This window comes from Hyla sarda, chromosome 2 (genome assembly GCF_029499605.1).
Source record: "Hyla sarda isolate aHylSar1 chromosome 2, aHylSar1.hap1, whole genome shotgun sequence".
In the NCBI taxonomy this organism is placed as follows: Eukaryota; Metazoa; Chordata; class Amphibia; order Anura; family Hylidae; genus Hyla; species Hyla sarda.
In genome coordinates this window covers 348970196-348988589 of record NC_079190.1, presented here as the reverse complement: position 1 = coordinate 348988589, position 18394 = coordinate 348970196, and the positions used below count along the sequence as shown (strand labels likewise).

Sequence of the window (18394 nt, the reverse complement as noted above, 5' to 3'; positions counted from 1 at the left end):
GGAACGGGCAGGCCAGTCCATAGCATCAATGCCTGCCTCTTGTAGGAACTGCGGACACACTCCAACCACATGAGGTATAGCATTGTCTTGCATTAGGAGGAACACAGGGCCAACCACACCAGCATATGGTCTCACAAGGGGTCTGAGGATCTCATCTCGGTACCTAATGGCAGTCAGGCTAGCTCTGGCAAGCACATGGAGGGCTGTGTGGCCCCCCCAAAGAAATGCTACCCCACACCATTACTGACCCACCGCCAAACCGGTGATGCTGAAGGATGTTGCAGGCAGCAGAACGTTCTCCACGGCATCTCCAGATTCTGTCACATGTGTTCAGTGTGAACCTGCTTTCATCTGTGAAGAGCACAGGGTGCCAGTGGAAAATTTGCCAATCTTGGTGTTCTCTGGCAAATGCCAAACGTCCTGCACGGTGTTGGGCTGTAAGCACAACCCCCACCTGTGGACGTTGGGCCCTCATACCACCCTCATGGAGTCTGTTTCTGGCTGTTTGAGAGGACACATGCACATTTGTGGCCTGCTGGAGGTCATTTTGTACGGCTCTGTCTTCCTAAGGCCTCCTCCACGTCTCCTGATGTATTGGCCTGTCTCCTGGTAGAGCCTCCATGCTCTGGAAAATACGCTGACAGACACAGCAAACTTTCTTGCTACAGCTTGCATTGATGTGCCATCCTGGATGAGCTGCACTACCTGAGCCACTTGTGTGGGTTGTAGACTCTGTCTCATGCTACCACTAGAGTGAAAGCACCGCCAGCATTCAAAAGTGACCAAAACATCAGCCAGGAAGCATAGGAACTGAAAAGTGGTCTGTGGTCACCACCTGCAGAACCACTCCTTTATTGGGGGTGTCTTGCTAATTTCCTATACTTTCCACCTGTTGTCTGTTCCATTTGCACAACAGCATGTGAAATTGATTGTCAATCAATGTTGCTTCCTGAGTGGACAGTGTGATTAGTCAGCTGATGACAGGGAGCCTGTCTGCTTCAATGGGTGGAGCGATTGCTTGGTGGGAGAGAGATTAATCTGCAACTAATGCAACAGCTGTAGGCACCCTGATTGAAAACCACAGGTCTTTTGATGGATGCAGCTCATTTATGTTTCAGTGGGTGGAGTGGCTGATGTGTGGGAGGGAGGAAAATGGAATTGTGGGATTTGTAGTCAAAAAAGAAAAGTCAAACAGGAAATACAAGTTCACAAAAAGCTAGCCACAGTGTTATGGTAATCTCATGACATAGCCATTCAGCTCCAAGACAAGCGCAGATTTTTCCTAAACATGTTCATTACTGTCTGCCAGGTACGTACTAAAATCACCTTATGGTGGAGAACCCCTTTAACCTCTTCAGGACATAGGGCGTATGGATACGCCCTGAATCCCGAGTCCTTAAGGACCGAGGGCGTATCCATACGCCCGTGGGAATTCCGGCCCCCACCGCTAGCCGGTTGGGGACCGGAGCTGGATGCCTGCTGAAATCGTTCAGCAGGCATCCCGGCATATCGCCCAGGGGGGTCATTATGCCCCCCCATGTCGGCGATCGCCGCAGATCGCTGGACAATTCAGTCCAGCGATCTGCGGCGATTCCGGGTCAATCGGGTCTCCAGTGACCCGATGACCCGGAATTACTGGCTGTCCGGGGCCGTCTCTGACGGCCCCGAACAGCCAGAGCCTGCAGGGGTGAGGTGGCACTGGTGCCACCTCACGATCGCCCTGATTCGTCGGCCGGATTACCGGCCGACCAATCAGGGCGCCTGCTGCGGGTGTCACTCCCGCACCCGCTCCGCCCCTCTTCCGGAGGGCGTGAGCGGGTGCGGGACGTGCACCCCGGGTGCTGGGGACCCCGATCCCCGGCGCCCCTGTTGGGATCGGGGCTCCAGGAGCAGCTGCAGCGGCGGGACTGACCTGCAGCGTCTGGATCGTTGGAGGTGAGTGACAGCCTCCTGCTGTTGCTTAGCAACAGCTCCCAGCATGCAAAAAGGGCATGCTGGGAGCTGTAGTTATGCAACAGCAGGAGGCAGACCACCACAACTCCCAGCATTCCCTTATGGGCATGCTGGGACTTATGGTTTTGCAACAGCTGGAGGCACATTCTTTCTATGGAAAAGTGTACCTTCAGCTGTTGTCTAACTACAACTCCCAGCTTGCACAAACAGCTAAAGTGCATGCTGGGAGTTGTAGTGGTGCATCTGCTGGTTGCATAACTACAACTCCCAGCATGCCCGTTGGCTGTCGGTGACTGCTGAGAGTTGTAGTTTTGCAACAGCTGAAGGCACACTGGTTGTGAAACTCAGAGTTTTTTTTTTACCTAACTCAGTGTTTCACGACCGGTGTGCCTCCAGCTGTTGCAAACTACAACTCTCAGCAGTCACCGTACACCATGCACCGTACATGCTGGGAGTTGTAGTTTTGCAACAGCTGGAGGCACACTGGTTGTGAAACACTGAGTTAGGTCACAAACTCAGTGATACATAACCAGTGTGCCTACAGTTGTTGCAAAACTGCAACTCTCAGCAGTCACCGACAGCCAACGGGCATGCTGGGAGTTGTAGTTATGCAACAGCTGGATGTCCCCCCCCCCAATGTGAACGTACAGGGTACACTCACATGGGCGGAGGATTACAGTAAGTATCTGGCTGCAAATTTGAGCTGCCGCAAACTTTCTGCTGCAGCTCAAATTGCCAGCGAGAAACTACTGTGAACCCCCGCCCATGCGACTGTACCCTAAAAACACTACACTACACTAACACAAAAAATAAAATAAAAAGTAAAAAACACTACATATACACACACATACCCCTACACAGCCCCCCTCCCCTCCCCAATAAAAATGAAACACGTCTGGTACGCCACTGTTTCCAGAACGGAGCCTCCAGCTGTTGCAAAACAACTCCCAGTATTGTCGGACAGCCGTTGACTGTCCAGGCATGCTGGGAGTTTTGCAACAGCTGGAGGCACCCTGTTTGGGAATCACTGGCGTAGAATACCCCTATGTCCACCCCTATGCAAGTCCCTAATTTAGGCCTCAAATGCGCATGGCGCTCTCACTTTGGAGCCCTGTCGTATTTCAAGGCAACAGTCTAGGGCCACATATGGGGTATCGCCGTACTCGGGAGAAATTGTGTTACAAATTTTGGGGGGTATTTTCTGCTTTTACCCTTTTTAAAAATGTAAAATTTTTGGGAAACCAAGCATTTTAGGTAAAAAAAAAATTTTTTTTTTTACATATGCAAAAGTCGTGAAACACCTGTGGGGTATAAAGGTTCACTTAACCCCTTGTTACGTTCCCCAAGGGGTCTAGTTTCCAAAATGGTATGCCATGTGTTTTTTTTTTTGCTGTTCTGGCACCATAGGGGCTTCCTAAATGCGGCATGCCCCCAGAGAAAAATTTGCGTTCAAAAAGCCAAATGTGACTCCTTCTCTTCCGAGACCTGTAGTGCGCCAGCAGAGCACTTTTCACCCCCATATGGGGTGTTTTCTGAATCGGGAGAAATTGGGCTTCAAATTTTTAGGGGTATTTTCTGCTATTACCCTTTTTAAAAATAAAAAATTTTTGGGAAAACAAGCATTTTAGGTAAAATTTTTTTTTTTTTTTACATTTGCAAAAGTCGTGAAACACCTGTGGGGTATTAAGGTTCACTTTATCCCATGTTACATTCCCCGAGGGGTCTAGTTTCCAAAATGGTATGCCATGTGTTTTTTTTTTGCTGTTCTGGCACCATAAGGGCTTCCTAAAGGTAACATGCCCCCCAAAAACCATTTCAGAAAAACGTACTCTCCAAAATCCCCTTGTCGCTCCTTCCCTTCTGAGCCCTCTACTGCGCCCGCCGAACACTTTACATAGACATATGAGGTATGTCCTTACTCGAGAGAAATTGGGCTACAAATACAAGTAAAAATTTTGTCCTTTTACCCCTTGTAAAAATTCAAAAATTGGGTCTACAAGAACATGTGAGTATAAAAAATGAAGATTGTGAATTTTCTCCTTCACTTTGCTGCTATTCGTGTGAAACACCTAAAGGGTTAAAACGCTGACTGAATGTCATTTTGAATACTTTGGGGGGTGTAGTTTTTATAATGGGGTCATTTATGGGGTATTTCTAATATGAAGACCCTTCAAATCCACTTCAAACCTGAACTGGTCCCTGAAAAATACTGAGTTTGAAAATTTTGTGAAAAATCTGAAAATTGCTGCTGACCGTTGAAGCCCTCTGGTGTCTTCCAAAAGTAAAAACATGTCAATTTTATGATGCAAACATAAAGTAGACATATTGTATATGTGAACCAAAAAAAAAGGTATTCGTAATATCCATTTTCCTTACAAGTAGAGAGCTTGAAAGTTAGAAAATGCAAAATTTTCAAATTTTTCATCAAATTTACGGATTTTTCACCAAGAAAGGATGCAAGTATCGACAAAAATTTACCACTATGTTAAAGTAGAATATGTCACGAAAAAACAATCTCGGAATCAGAATGATAACTAAAAGCATTCCAGAGTTATTAATGTTTAAAGTGACAGTGGTCAGATGTGCAAAAAACGCTCCGGTCCTTAAGGCCAAAATGGGCTCCATCCTGAAGGGGTTAATGACGTAACCGCTGCTGTTCCCAGGACCCAGCAGAAAGCAGCAGCAGCTTGGGGCATGGGCGGAGCATAGGGACTTCGTCATTATGCTCCGCCTGTGTCCCAAGCAGGTGCCCGGAGCTGCAGCTAATGGAGGAGACTACAGGAAATCCATTAGCTGCAGCTAATGGAGGAGACTACAGGAAATCCCTGCCATGGACCAGGACAAGGTAAGTACCGTTGTCATCATTGTCACCTGCACTACCTGTAGGTACTGACAGGTTAGTTCAGGTGGCACTGGTGACAGATTTTCTTTTAACTATAGGTAGTCACTATTCAAATGAACATACAAATGAACAGCCCCAGGTTGAATAGTGGTTGTGATCAGTGCAAGGCAGTCATCACGTAACAGAACCAGTTGAAAGCCAAGTTAGGTCAAAGAGACGCTGAGAAGCAGGAGAGGCCTAGTCTGGAGGGGGAAAAGGAATCTAAATAAATATCTAGATCTAGGTGTAATAGAGTGTGGAAGGTAAGGAACCCACTTTCTTTCCAGGCTGTATGAGTAAATAGAACCGCCAAGAAATAGGAGAAATTTTGTTTCCTCAGAGAGCTAGAGAAATGATGCAAGGCCCCGTGGCACTGGAGCATAAACCAAGTTAAATCATGGAAAAGCTGCACCTGTGTACCCTGAAAGCCCACATGCCTCAGGCAATAAATGCTGGTCAGTTATCTCTTGCTACAGTACAAAGTCTTATTCTATACCGTATATATAGATGATGTCTCTAGGCACCCCCTGCAGTTTCAGGTTATTGATCTCTTGGGGTTGCAGGGCGTATGTATACGCCCTGCATCCCGATCCTTAAGGACTCAGGGCGTACCATTCAGCAGGCATCCCGGCACATTGGACAGGCGATTTGCTGCGATTTCATTTCCTGACGCTCGCCGAGCGGGGATCGGAGCTGGATGCCTGCTGAAATCATTCAGCAGGCAGCCCGGCACAGTAAATACAAATCAGCGATCTGCTGCGATTCCGGGTCATGGGGGTCCATGACACGGGAAAAGGATGATGATCAGTGGTGTAATATACACCAGCAATCATCATCCGTACTGTCCTGAGAGGAGAGCAGGAGCATGTTGCTAAAAAAAAAAGCGGTCCACCACCGTTAGCTAAAGCCCACCCGCCGCTGATCAGTCCCATTGTACTGATCAGCGTTGTTGTTTTTTTTTGTGGTGCAGGCCCCTTGTTACGTTCCTTGAGGGGTATCGTTTCCAAAATAGTATGCCATGTTGTTTTTTTTTGTTTTTTTTTTTTGCTGTTCTAGCACCATGGGGGCTTCCTAAATGCAACATGGCCCCCAAAAACCATGACAGCAAAATTCGTTTTAAAAAAATCCCACGATTGCTCTTTCCCTGTTGAGCTATGTTGTGAGCCTGCAGAGCACTTTATGTCAACATATGAGGTATTTCCATACTCGAGAGAAATTGGGCTACAAATTTTGGGGGCTTTTTCTTGTTATACCATTTTTAAAAATGAAAAAAAATGGGGCTACAAGAACATTAAAAATGCTGAGTTTGATTTTTCACCTCCACATTTCTGCTATTCTTGTGAAACACCTAAAGGATTAACACACTTTCTGAATGTCATTTTGAATACTTTGAGGGGTGTAGTTTCTATAATGGGGTCATTTCCTGGGTATTTCTTACAGAAAGGCCCTTCAAATCCACTTCAAACTTAACTGGTCCCTAAAAAAATTATGATTTTGAAATTTTTTGTGAAAATTTGGAAAATTGCTGCTATACTTTAAAGCCCTCTAATGTCTTCAAAAAGTAAAAACATGTCACCTCTATGATGCCAACATAAAGTACACATATTGTATTTGTGAATTAATATATCATTTATTTGGAATATCCATTTTCCTCACAAGCAGAGAGTTTCAAAGTTAGAAAAATGCTAAATTTTCATAAAATTTGGGGATTTTTCACCAAGAAAGGATGCAAGTAATGACAAAAATTTACCAGTATGTTAAAGTAGAATATGTCACAAATAAACATTCTCAGAATCAGAGTGAAAGGTAAAAGCATCCCATAGTTATTAATGCATAAAGTGACAGTGGTCAGAATTGAAAACAAAAAGGGTCCTTAAAGGGGCACTCCTGTGGAAAACTTTTTTTTGTTTTTTTTAAATCAACTGGTGCCTAAAAGTTAAACAGATTTGTAAATTAAAACTTGAAATTAGGTGCAGCTCACAACAGAAGGACCGAGGTAATCCAAGCTAAAGCCGGACCCCACCGGCAACACAAATAAATTACAAATAGAATATATAGCTTATACCTCTAGGACCTCACCAAATTGGTACATAATGATAAGGGTAAAAATGGAATATGGCAGCATTAGTCAAAAATAATTTTTAATTTCAATTTAGTATAATAAAATATAAATAAATAAAACAATGACAGAGTAACACATTATACTGGCACTATCTAGTGATATTCTCGCTGGTCCCTAGTGGGATATTAAAAAAATGATAAAAAATATCAAAATGATGTCCTACGTACTAGTGTTCCGATATATGTAGAATATGGTCCATTAATCTGCAAACAAAAAATGGGATCCGCAAACAAAAATGGAATGAATGAATAATCAGTTTTTTGGCAGAGTGTGCTTGTAACATAAAGTCAATGTGCTTGTAACATAAAGTCAATGATCAAATATATGATACAAAGTATCTCTCACCACTGCTTCTGGCGGCTTGATGGATTTTTGCTATGGATCGCAGCCGAACACTCCTCGCGTGTAAATTACTTCTATTAAAAAAATCTCAATCCTTCCAGTACTTTTTAGGGGCTTTATACTACAGAGGAAATGCTTTTCTTTTTGGATTTCTCTGATGTTACGACCACAGTGCTCTCTGTTGTCCATTTTTGGAACTGTCCAGAGCAGGAGAAAATCCCCATAGTAAACATATGCTGCTCTGGACAGTTCCTAAAATGGACAGCAGAGGTCAGCAGAGAGCACTGTGGTCGTGACATCAGAGAAATCCAAAAAGAAAAGCATTTCCTCTGTAGTATATAGCCCATAAAATGTATTGGAAGGATTAAGATTTTTTAATAGAAGTAATTTACAAATCTGCTTAACTTTCTGGCACCAATTGATTTAAAAAAAAAAATGTTTTCCACGGGAGTATCCCTTTAAGGGTAAAATGGCCTGAGACCCTAAGGGGTTAAAAGATAGTTTGTGCAGTTAGCCTAACCTTTTCTTCTCTAGGTGTATTTTGCAGATGATAAATAACAGTTAGGCTAGGTTCATGCTTTGATATGTACTGTGGAAAGATGAGATTCTCTTTGGCCCAATTCAAGATGCCTTCTGCAGATATGGTTTCTTCCTGTCACTTGATGTAGCTCAAAGCAGTCCCATTGTCTGATCTGAATATCTCGGATTTCTTTTTGATGTAAGAGGTAAAGTGTTTCAGGGCATTGTGTATGCTCTCAGTATTCCTCAGTTGAATGGCATACTCCACTCCTTAAAGGGGTACTCCGGCGCTAAGACATCTTATCCCCTATCCAAAGGATAGGGGATAAGATGCCTGATTGCGGGGGTCCCCCGTGATCTTGCACGCAGCACCCCGTTATAATCAGTCCCCGGAGCATGTTCCCTCCGGGTCTGATTACTGGCGGTCACGGGGGCCGGAGCATTGTGATGTCACAGCCCCACCCCTGTGTGATGTCACGCTCTGCCCCCTCAATTCAAGCCTATGGGAGGGGGCGGGACCCTCGCGATCAGGCATCTTATCTCCTATCCTTTGGATAGGGGATAAGATGTCTTAGCGCCGGAGTACCCTTTAAGATTCCATCCCTTTCCCATCTGAGATGCATCAGTAGCCCAAAGTGCCCAATTTAGTGGGTTATCATTTTTTCCATCCTTGAGATTTCTCAACTACTGGAGGGAGAGCCAGATACTACAAAGAATGTATTCTATAGTCCCAAATTGTACAGCTCTCCTTCTCCTTGCATCGCATGGATCCTCACCCGGCCTGGTGATGCACGTAATCCAGAGAAGAAAAGCAATATGATCCAGCGCACAGGTGATCACCGATGCACCTGTGCGCTTAAGTATACACCCAAGTAGGAGGACCCATGACATAAATTAAAAAACACCTTATAAAATCTTGTATACCAACAGGTAAACCCATATGAATTTATAAGTTAGATTGCATGATATTTCTGGTTCTGACATTTTGCTAATAAAGATATGAACATCAATTCCAGTGCAAAACTCCTTGTATATATGCAAAAGTGTAAACACCATTGTCTTATTTAAGCCATGGGGAGCTCTTGTATTTAATGTAAATTGCCAATATGCCTCATGATCAAGGAGTTTGCGCTGGGTGTCTCCCCCTCTGGTAGGAAGCATCATTTTCTAATTTCCAAAGATTCTAAAATGTTTGATACGCATATATATATAAAAGGAGCTTTGCACTGTGTACAGCTGGATCTAACTAGGCAAATATAATGCCATTGATGTTTATGTTCATGCTGGCACAGTGGAAAGTTAGAACATAATGGAATTGATGTTCATATCCTTATTAGTGAAATGTAATGTCGGAAGCAGAAATATCATGCAATCTAACTTTTAAATTTAAATGGGTTTACCTGTTGATATACAAGATTTTATAAGGAGTTTTTAAATTTATGCCATGGCTCCTCCTACTTGGGTGTATACTTAACCCCTTAAGGACAATGGACGTACTCCTACGCCCCCGTTTCCGAGTCCTTAAGGACCGAGGACGTAGGAGTACGTCCTGTCCATTCCCGGCCCCCCGCCGCTAGCCGGAGGGGAGCCGGTGCCCGATGCCTGCTGAAATATCAGTCCAGCAATCTGCGGCGATTCCGAGTCAATCGGGTCTCTAGTGACCTGGTGACCCGGAATTACTGGCTGATCGGGGCCATTAGGGACGGCCCCGAACAGCCATAGCCAGCAGGGGCGAGGTGGCACTGGTGCCACCTCACGATCGCACTGATTCGTCGCCCGGATTCCCGGCCGACCAATCAGGGCGCCTGCTGCGGGTGTCACTCCCGCACCCGCTCCGCCCCTCTTCCGGAGGACGTGAGCGAGTGCGGGACGTGCACCCCGGGTGCTGGGGACCCCGATCCCCGGCGTTAATGTTGGGATCGGGGCCCCAGGAGCGACGACGGCGGCGGGACTGACCTGCGCGGCGTCGATCAGCAGCAGCAGGAGGTGAGTGACAGCCTCCTGCTGTTGCTTAGCAACAGCTCCCAGCATGCAAAAAAGGCATGCTGGGAACTGTAGTTATACAACAGGAGGAGGCAGACCACCACAACTCCCAGCATGCCCTTATGGGCATGCTGGGACTTATGGTTTTGCAACAGCTGGAGGCACATTCTTTCTATGGAAAAGTGTACCTTCAGCTGTTGTATAACTACAACTCCCAGCTTGCACAATCAGCTAAAGTGCATGCTGGGAGTTGTAGTGGTGCATCTGGTGGTTGCATAACTACAACTCCCAGCATGCCCGTTGGCTGTCGGTGACTGCTGAGAGTTGTAGTTTTGCAACAGCTGAAGGCACACTGAGTTAAGTAGCAAACCAATGTGTCTCCAGCTGTTGCATAACTACAATCCCCAGCATCCCCAGCCAAAGTAGTATGCCTCCCGCTGTTGCATAACTACAACACCCAGCATGCCCTTCCGCTGTCTGTACATGCTGGGGGTTGTAGCTTTTGCAACAGCTGAAGGCACACTTGTTGCAAAACACTGAGTTTGTTACCAAACTCGGTGTTTCACAACCAGTGTGCCTCCAGCTGTTGCAAAACTACAACTCCCAGCATGCACTGATAGACCGTACATGCTGGGAGTTGTAGTTTTGCAACAGCTGGATGTTTCTCCCCCCCCCCAATGTGAACGTACAGGGTACACTCACATGGGCGGAGGATTACAGTAAGTACCCGGCTGCAAGTTTGAGCTGCGGCAAATTTTCTGCTGCAGCTCAAACTGCCAGCGAGAAACTACTGTGAACCCCCCGCCTGTGCGACTCTACCCTAAAAACACTACACTACCATAAAATAAAAAGTAAAAAACACTACATATACACATTCCCCTACACAGCCCACCTCCCCAATAAAAATGAAAAACGTCTGGTACGCCACTGTTTCCAAAACGAGCCTCCAACTGTTGCAAAACTACAACTCCCAGCATGCACTTATAGACCCTACATGCTGGGAGTTGTAGTTTTGCAACAGCTGGATGTTCCCCCCTCCCCAATGTGAACGTACAGGGTACACTCACATGGGCGGAGGATTACAGTAAGTATCCGGCTGCAAGTTTGAGCTGCGGCAAATTTTCTGCCGCAGCTCAAACTGCCAGCGAGAAACTACTGTGAACCACCCGCCCCTGCGACTGTACCCTAAAAACACTACACTAACACAAAATAAAAAGTAAAAAACACTACACATACACATACCCCCACACAGCCCCCCTCCCCAATAAAAATGAAAAACGTCTGGTACGCCACTGTTTCCAAAACGGAGCCTCCAGCTGTTGCAAAACAACTACTCCCAGTATTACCAGACAGCCACTGACTGTCCAGGCATGCTGGGACTTTTACAACAGCTGGAGGCACCCTATTTGGGAATCACTGGCGTAGAATACCCCTATGTCCACCCCTATGCAAGTCCCTAATTTAGGCCTCAAATGCGCATGGCTCTCTCACTTTGGAGCCCTGTCGTATTTCAAGGCAACAGTTTAGGGTCACGTATGGGGTATCGCCGTACTCGGGAGAAATTGTGTTACAAATTTTGGTGGGTATTTTCTGCTATTACCCTTTTTAAAAATGTAAAATTTTTGGGAAACCAAGCATTTTAGGTAAAAAATTTTTTTTTTTTTTTTTTTTTTACATATGCAAAAGTTGTGAATCACCTGTGGGGTATTAAGGTTCACATTACCCCTTGTTACGTTCCCCGAGGGATCTAGTTTCCAAAATGGTATGCCATGTGTTTTTTTTTTTTTTGCTGTCCTGGCACCATAGGGGCTTCCTAAATGCGGCATGCCCCCAGAGCAAAATTTGCTTTCAAAAAGCCAAATGTGACTCCTCCTCTTCTGAGACCTGTGGTGCGCCAGCAGAGCACTTCTCACCCCCATATACGGTGTTTTCTGAATCAGGAGAAATTGGGCTTCAAATTTTGGGGGAGTATTTTCTGCTATTACCCTTTTAAAAAATGTTAAAATTTTGGGAAACCAAGCATTTTAGGTAAAAAAAATGTTTTTTTTTACATATGCAAAAGTCGTGAAACACCTGTAGGGTATTAAGATTCACTTTACCCCTTGTTATGTTCCCCGAGGGGTCTAGTTTCCAAAATGGTATGCCATGTGTTTTTTTTTTGCTGTTCTGGCACCATAGGGGCTTCCTAAATGCGGCATGCCCCCAGAGAAAAATTTGCTTTCAAAAAGCCAAATGTGACTCCTTCTCTTCTGAGACCTGTAGTGCGTCAGCAGAGCACTTTTTACCCCCATATAGGGTGTTTTCTGAATCGGAAGAAATTGGGCTTCAAATTTTGGGTGGTATTTTCTGCTATTATCCTTTTTAAAAATGTTAAATTTCACTTGCAAAAGTCGTGAATCACCTGTGGGGTATTAAGGTTCACTTTACCCCTTGTTACGTTCCCCGAGGGGTCTAGTTTCCAAAATGGTATGCCATGTGGTTTTTTTTTGCTGTTCTGGCACCATAGGGGCTTCCTAAAGGTGACATGCCCCCCAAAAACCATTTGTCGCTCCTTCCCTTCTGAGCCCTCTACTGCGCCCGCCGAACAATTAACATAGACATATGAGGTATATGCTTACTCGAGAGAAATTGGGTTTCAAATACAAGTAAAAATTTTCTCCTTTCTACCAATTGCAAAAATTCTAAAATTGGGTCTACAAGAACATGCGAGTGTAAAAAATGAAGATTGTGAATTTTCTCCTTCACTTTGCTGCTATTCCTGTGAAACACCTAAAGGGTTAATACACTTATTGAATGTCATTTTGAATACTTTGGGGGGGTGTAGTTTTTATAATGAGACCCTTCAAATCCACTTCAAACCTGAACTGGTCCATGAAAAATAGCGAGTTTGAAAATTTTGTGAAAAATTTCCAAATTGCTGCTGAACTTTGAAGCCCTCTGGTGTCTTCCAAAAGTAAAAACTCATACATTTTATGATGCAAACATAAAGTAGACATATTGTATATGTGAACCCAAAAATGTTTTATTTTGAATATCCATTTTCCTTACAAGCAGAGAGCTTCAAAGTTAGAAAAATACAAAATTTTCATTTTTTTCATCAAATTTGGTGATTTTTCACCAAGAAAGGATGCAAGTTACCATAAAATTTTACCACTAAGTTAAAGTAGAATATGTCACGAAAAAACAATCTCAGAATCAGAATGATAACTAAAACCATTCCAGAGTTATTAATGTTTAAAGTGACAGTGGTCAGAATTGCAAAAAACGCTCTGGTCCTTAAGGTGTAAAATGGCCTGGTCCTTAAGGGGTTAAGAAGGAGTGTGAGCGCACAGGTGCATCGTGATCAAGGGTGCGCATGTGTCCGGTTTCAGTGGTGTGATCACAGTTAGGTGGTGTGTGTTATCCTATACAATGGAATTTTAAATGGATTAATAAAAGTCTGAAGTTATATACAGTGACGCTAGATCGTATTGCTTCTCTTCTGTGGATTCTTCTAGTGGAGCCTTGAAGAAGACTTAATCCACTAATGCTTCTCCCTGTTGAGGTCTGAGATGCCCCTTTGGCAATAGCATTATTAATTTGCCCTGGGACCTTTAAGGGATTTTTTTTATTTATTTGCCTCATTGGCAATGGCACCACTTCTGCAGGTAACACAATCAGTCCCAATATTCTCAGAACTAGCTTAAAGAAGCTTCTATAGAAGCTTTTAGGATATTGCATCTATAGGCATTAAAGGGGTTCTCCAGTGCTTACACATCTTATCCCCTATCCAAAGGATAGGGGATAAGATGCCTGATTGCGGGAGTCCCGCCACTGGGGACCCCCGGGATCTTGCACGCGGCACCCCGTTTGTAATCAGTCCCTGGAGCGTGTTTGCTCCGGGTCTGATTACCGACGACCACAAGGCCGGCGGCGTGTGACGTCACGCCTCCGCCCCCTTGTGACATCAACTGGTGTAAGAAAGTTAAACAGACTTGGAAATTACTTCTATTAAAAAAATCTTAATCCTTTCAGTACTAATCACCTCAAATGTACATGGTGCACTCTCCCTTCTGGGCCTTGTTGTACGCCCCCAGAGCACTTTGCGCCCACATATGGGGTATCTCCGTACTCGGGAGAAATTGCATTACAAATTTAGAGGGTCTTTTTTCCCTTTTACCTCTTGTGAAAATGAAAAGTATAGGGCAACATCAGCATGTCAGTGCAAAAAATTTATTTTTTTACACTAACATGCTGGTGTAGACCCCAACTTCACCTTTTCATAAGGGGTTAAAGAAGAAAAAGCCCCCCAAAATTTGTAAGGTAATTTCTCCCGAGTACGGCGATACCCCATATGTGTCCCAAAACTGTTGCCCTGAAATACGACAGGGCTCCAAAGTGAGAGCACCATGCGCATTTGAGGCCTGAATTAGGGATTTGCATAGGGGTGGACATAGGGGTTTTCTATGCCAATGATTCCCAAACAGGGTGCCTCCAGCTGTTGCAAAACTCCCAGAATGCCTGGACAGTCAATGGCTGTCCGGCAATACTGGGAGTTATTATTTTGCAACAGCTGGAGGCTCCGTTTTTGAAACAGTAGCGTACCAGACGTTTTTCATTTTTTGGGGGGAGGGGGGCTGTGTAGGGGTATGTGTATATGTAGTGTTTTTTACTTTTTATTTTAGGTTAGTGTCAGTGTAGTGTAGTGTTTTTAGGGTACAGTCACATGGGCAGAGGTTCACAGCAAGTTTGCCGCTGGAAGTTTGAGCTGCAGCGCAAAATTTGCGCCATCTCAAACTTGCAGCACTCACTGTAAACCTTCGCCCATGTGAGTGTACCCTGTACATTCACATTGGGGGGAGGGGGCAAACATCCAGCTGTTGCAAACTCCAAACATGCCCTTTGGCTGTCCGTGCATGCTGGGAGTTGTAGTTTTGCAACAGCTGGAGGAACACTGGTTTGTAAACACTAAGTTAAGTAATAAACTTTCAAGTGTTTTGCAACCAAACTTAGTGTTTCCAAACCAGTGTGCCTCCAGCTGTTGCAAAACTACAACTCCCAGCATGCATGGTCTGTCAGTGCATGCTGGGAGTTATAGTTTTGCAACAATTGCAACAGCTGGAGGCACTGAGGTAGGAAACGGACAATGTTTCCCAACTAGTGTGCCTCCAGTTGTTGCAAAATTACAACTCCCAGCATGCCCAGACTGAAGGATCAGATGTTGCCGAACTACAACTTCCAGCATGCTTGGGCAGTCTGGGCATGCTGGGAGTTGTAGTTTTGCAACATCTGGAGGTCCACAGTTTGGAGACCACTGTATAATGGTCTCCAATCTGTGCTCTTCCAGATGTTAGAGAACTACAACTCCCAGCATGCCTGGACAGACTGAGCATGCTGAGATTTGTAGTTTTGCAACATCTGGAAGAGCACATGAAACCTCCCGTGGTCGCATGGTAAGATGGCTGGCTATCAGTGATAGCCACCATCTTTCCTTGCGCTGCGGGATGCCGCAAGTAGCGGCAAAAATGTTCATGACGTACCTGTATGTCATGGGTCGGGAACACCTTGCCACCCATGACGTACAGGTATGTCATAGGTCGGGAAGGGGTTAATGGACATGCTTGCCAAGGATCTATGCTTGTGTTAATGGTAAATGACCATGTCCTGTGTCTTTCATCATGCTGTTGGCTTGTTTTTGGAAACTGGCTACTGCCTGCTTCTTTGGCCTCCCTCAAACTACAATCCCTAATATCATTTGTTTTAAGGTGGGAGGGGACGTATTTTTTCTCACACAGCGGTCATTGCACCCATTGCAGCACAGCCATGCTCCCTTTGATCAAATGACTTGCCTGACATCACCTGACACACAGGCTGTGGATCTGTGTGATGACAGATGCACGCACTTGTGCACCGGTAAGGTCATCAGGGGGCTGGCTTCACACACAACAGACAAACCAGCCAAGCCCCCCATTCAGCTCCTGACTTGTGATGTATTGTCTTATGCCGTACAGCAAGCTGGGAAATGTCGGAAACTACACTCATATTGTAGGATGTAGAAAATGAACTTCCGATGGGTAAAAGAAAGACAAATAAATTTGATACCAGCCACCAAACACAGGCAAGTGAAATATTTGAGACTAACTTTGCTGCCCCTGTTTCTAAGAACCAGAAATCCTGGAATACCCCTGTAATATGGAGTTGTTCTTTCCTCTGCAGTTACAACAGCTTCTGCTCTACTTTATATAAGACTTTGAATTGTCTGGGGTGTGTTGGGAAATTATACCCTTTGATCTAGAAAAGCATTTCTGAGTTCCATATAGTATAACGATAGAATATTGTAAAACCTAGGAAGTGTTTTTTTTAGTAAAAGGCTTTATGTGGTGTGTGTTTTTTTTCCAATTGATAGAATCAGTTTTTTTTTTGCTGTATTTATGTCATAAACTTGTTCTGGTACTTTATTTAGGTTATAAACTTAGTTCTGGCCTTGTATTTATGTCATAAACTGCATTAATGTTTTTAGTTCTGATGTTTGTTTTATAAGCTTCATTCTGGTGCTTTTTATGTACTAAATTTAGGTTAAAAGAATCTGGTTTTGGGTCTGTGTTTAGTTTATCAGCTCTGTTCTGTATTTGTGATACGTGCTTATTCTGGTACTGTGTTCATGTTGTGAGCTTGGTTTTAAGTTAAAAGAGCTACCAACATTTCCCTTGTTTTATAGTTTAAATAATTTTATTATTTCCATACCCCCTACAAATAAAAAAAAAAATGTGCATGCCCCTGCTTAAAACAAAGTTAAAGGGGTATTGCAGAATTTTTCTTTATTTGACTATGCTACAGGGGCTGTAAAGTTAGTGTAGTTCATAATATAGTGTCTGTACCTGTGTGTGATGGTTTCTCACAATTCTTATGTGATTTTCACCCCAATATTTATTTTTAACAGCATACAAAATCACTGTTGTCTTAGATTTTCCCAGGTTGCAATGCGGCCAAGACCTGACTAACTAGTCAGCTGATGACAGGGAGCCTGTCTGCTTCAATAGGTGGAGCGATCGCTTGATGGGAGAGAGATCAAACTGCAACTAATGCAGCAGCTGTAGGCACCCTGATTGAAAACCACAGGTCTTTTGAATGGATGCAGCTCATTTATGCTCCAATGGGTAGGGTGGCACATGTGTGGGAGGGAGGAAAATGGAATTATGGGATTTGTAGGCAAAGAAGAAAACTCAAAAAGGAAATACCAGCTCACAAAAAGCTAGCTACAATGCTATGGCAATCTCACAACATAGCCATTTATCCCCAAGACAAGTGCAGATCCTTCCTAAGCATATCCATTACTGTCTGCCAGGTACATACTAAAATCACCTTATGGTGGATAACCCCTTTAATTGATCTCAGAATTAATTTTTTATGTCATTTCTTTTTTTTGGGTTATATTAGATTATAGTCTCATTAAGCATTACACATTATATTTGACATTATATGATAATTTGTAGGTTATGTCAACAGGCATTCGATATTATACGATTATAATGAAAGCCCTTAAACACATACCGTTGTCTTGCAGTATCCAGAGCATATGGTGGTGTTGATAGCAATACAGTAGGCACACTCCTCCTTCTCCACATACATGATATATTCCGTTAGCATACACAGAGAGAAAGCATGCCCAAAGGCAATGAAAAAGAGAAAAGATACCATGAAAATGGCAGCCATCCTATGAAAAAAACCAAAAACATTTTGTATTAAAATACTGTACACGTTTATAAACGTAGGCATAAATCAGTTATGGGTTACTGGGACTTTGAGAAAAATTCCTGTAAGCTCAAACCAGTGTAAAATAGAAAAAAAAAACTTACATGTTTTGACACAGATTTATATTGTCACCCCTATATTCCACTTGCTACCTAAAATTCATAAGGGTCGATTCCCGCCACCAATGGGCCCTATAGTGGCAGCATCGACTCATTAAATGAGCATCTATGTGAGTGGGTAAATTCCTTGGCACAACCCTTAGTGCCTGTTTCTCCAAGCCACATTAAGGGCATGCAACACCTTTTGTCCATAATGGACAAAATAGTTTGGCATGAGTATTATTCATGGCTAACATTGGACATTGAGGCATTGAGGACATTGAGGCACTCCTCTCTCCCTCATTCCTTGTCCTTATGTGCTATTTCAGATATCATGGCCTCTCTCTCTCCACCTATAGCAGGGACTTGCAGATGTTCACCTTAGACGCATTATCATACATACTGTCATTTAACTTTTTTTTTCCTTCCAAGACCAATTTTCTGTCTAATGTACGGGTGCCACTATGGGGGCTAAGTCCTCTCCCTCGGTGGCAAACTTATGTGTCTATTTGTGGGAGTTACAGTAAATTTTTTGTAAAATTAACCCACTTTTTGACAGTATTGCATGGTTTGGGCGTTATGTTGACTACATTGTCATCATTTGGTTGTCATCAGAGTCAGAAGCTTTGTCTTTTGTCAATTACATCAATAATAACTGCCACAATTAGTTTTTTTACTCATTCTTGGCACAAAACAGAGGCTCCCTTCTTAGATGTGTGGTTATGTGCCAGGAACTGCACTGTGCACACATCTACTTATAGGAAG

The 18394-nt window shown here is 43.9% G+C and overlaps 1 protein-coding gene across 8 annotated transcripts in view; it reads right to left on the bottom strand.

Moving 5' to 3' along the window:
* TSHB (thyroid stimulating hormone subunit beta) overlaps nt 1-18394 on the bottom strand; it is a 71519-nt gene that overhangs the window by 13745 nt on the left and 39380 nt on the right. For 6 of the 8 annotated variants that reach the window (XM_056558249.1, XM_056558246.1, XM_056558251.1 and 3 more), the window contains one exon: nt 17331-17493. In XM_056558249.1, the coding sequence (XP_056414224.1) occupies nt 17331-17492 (162 nt within the window). In that variant the 5' untranslated portion in view covers nt 17493. Of the gene's footprint in view, nt 1-17330; nt 17495-18394 lie in introns of all 8 variants that reach the window. The other 2 variants (XM_056558248.1, XM_056558247.1) reach the window with 1 other exon arrangement.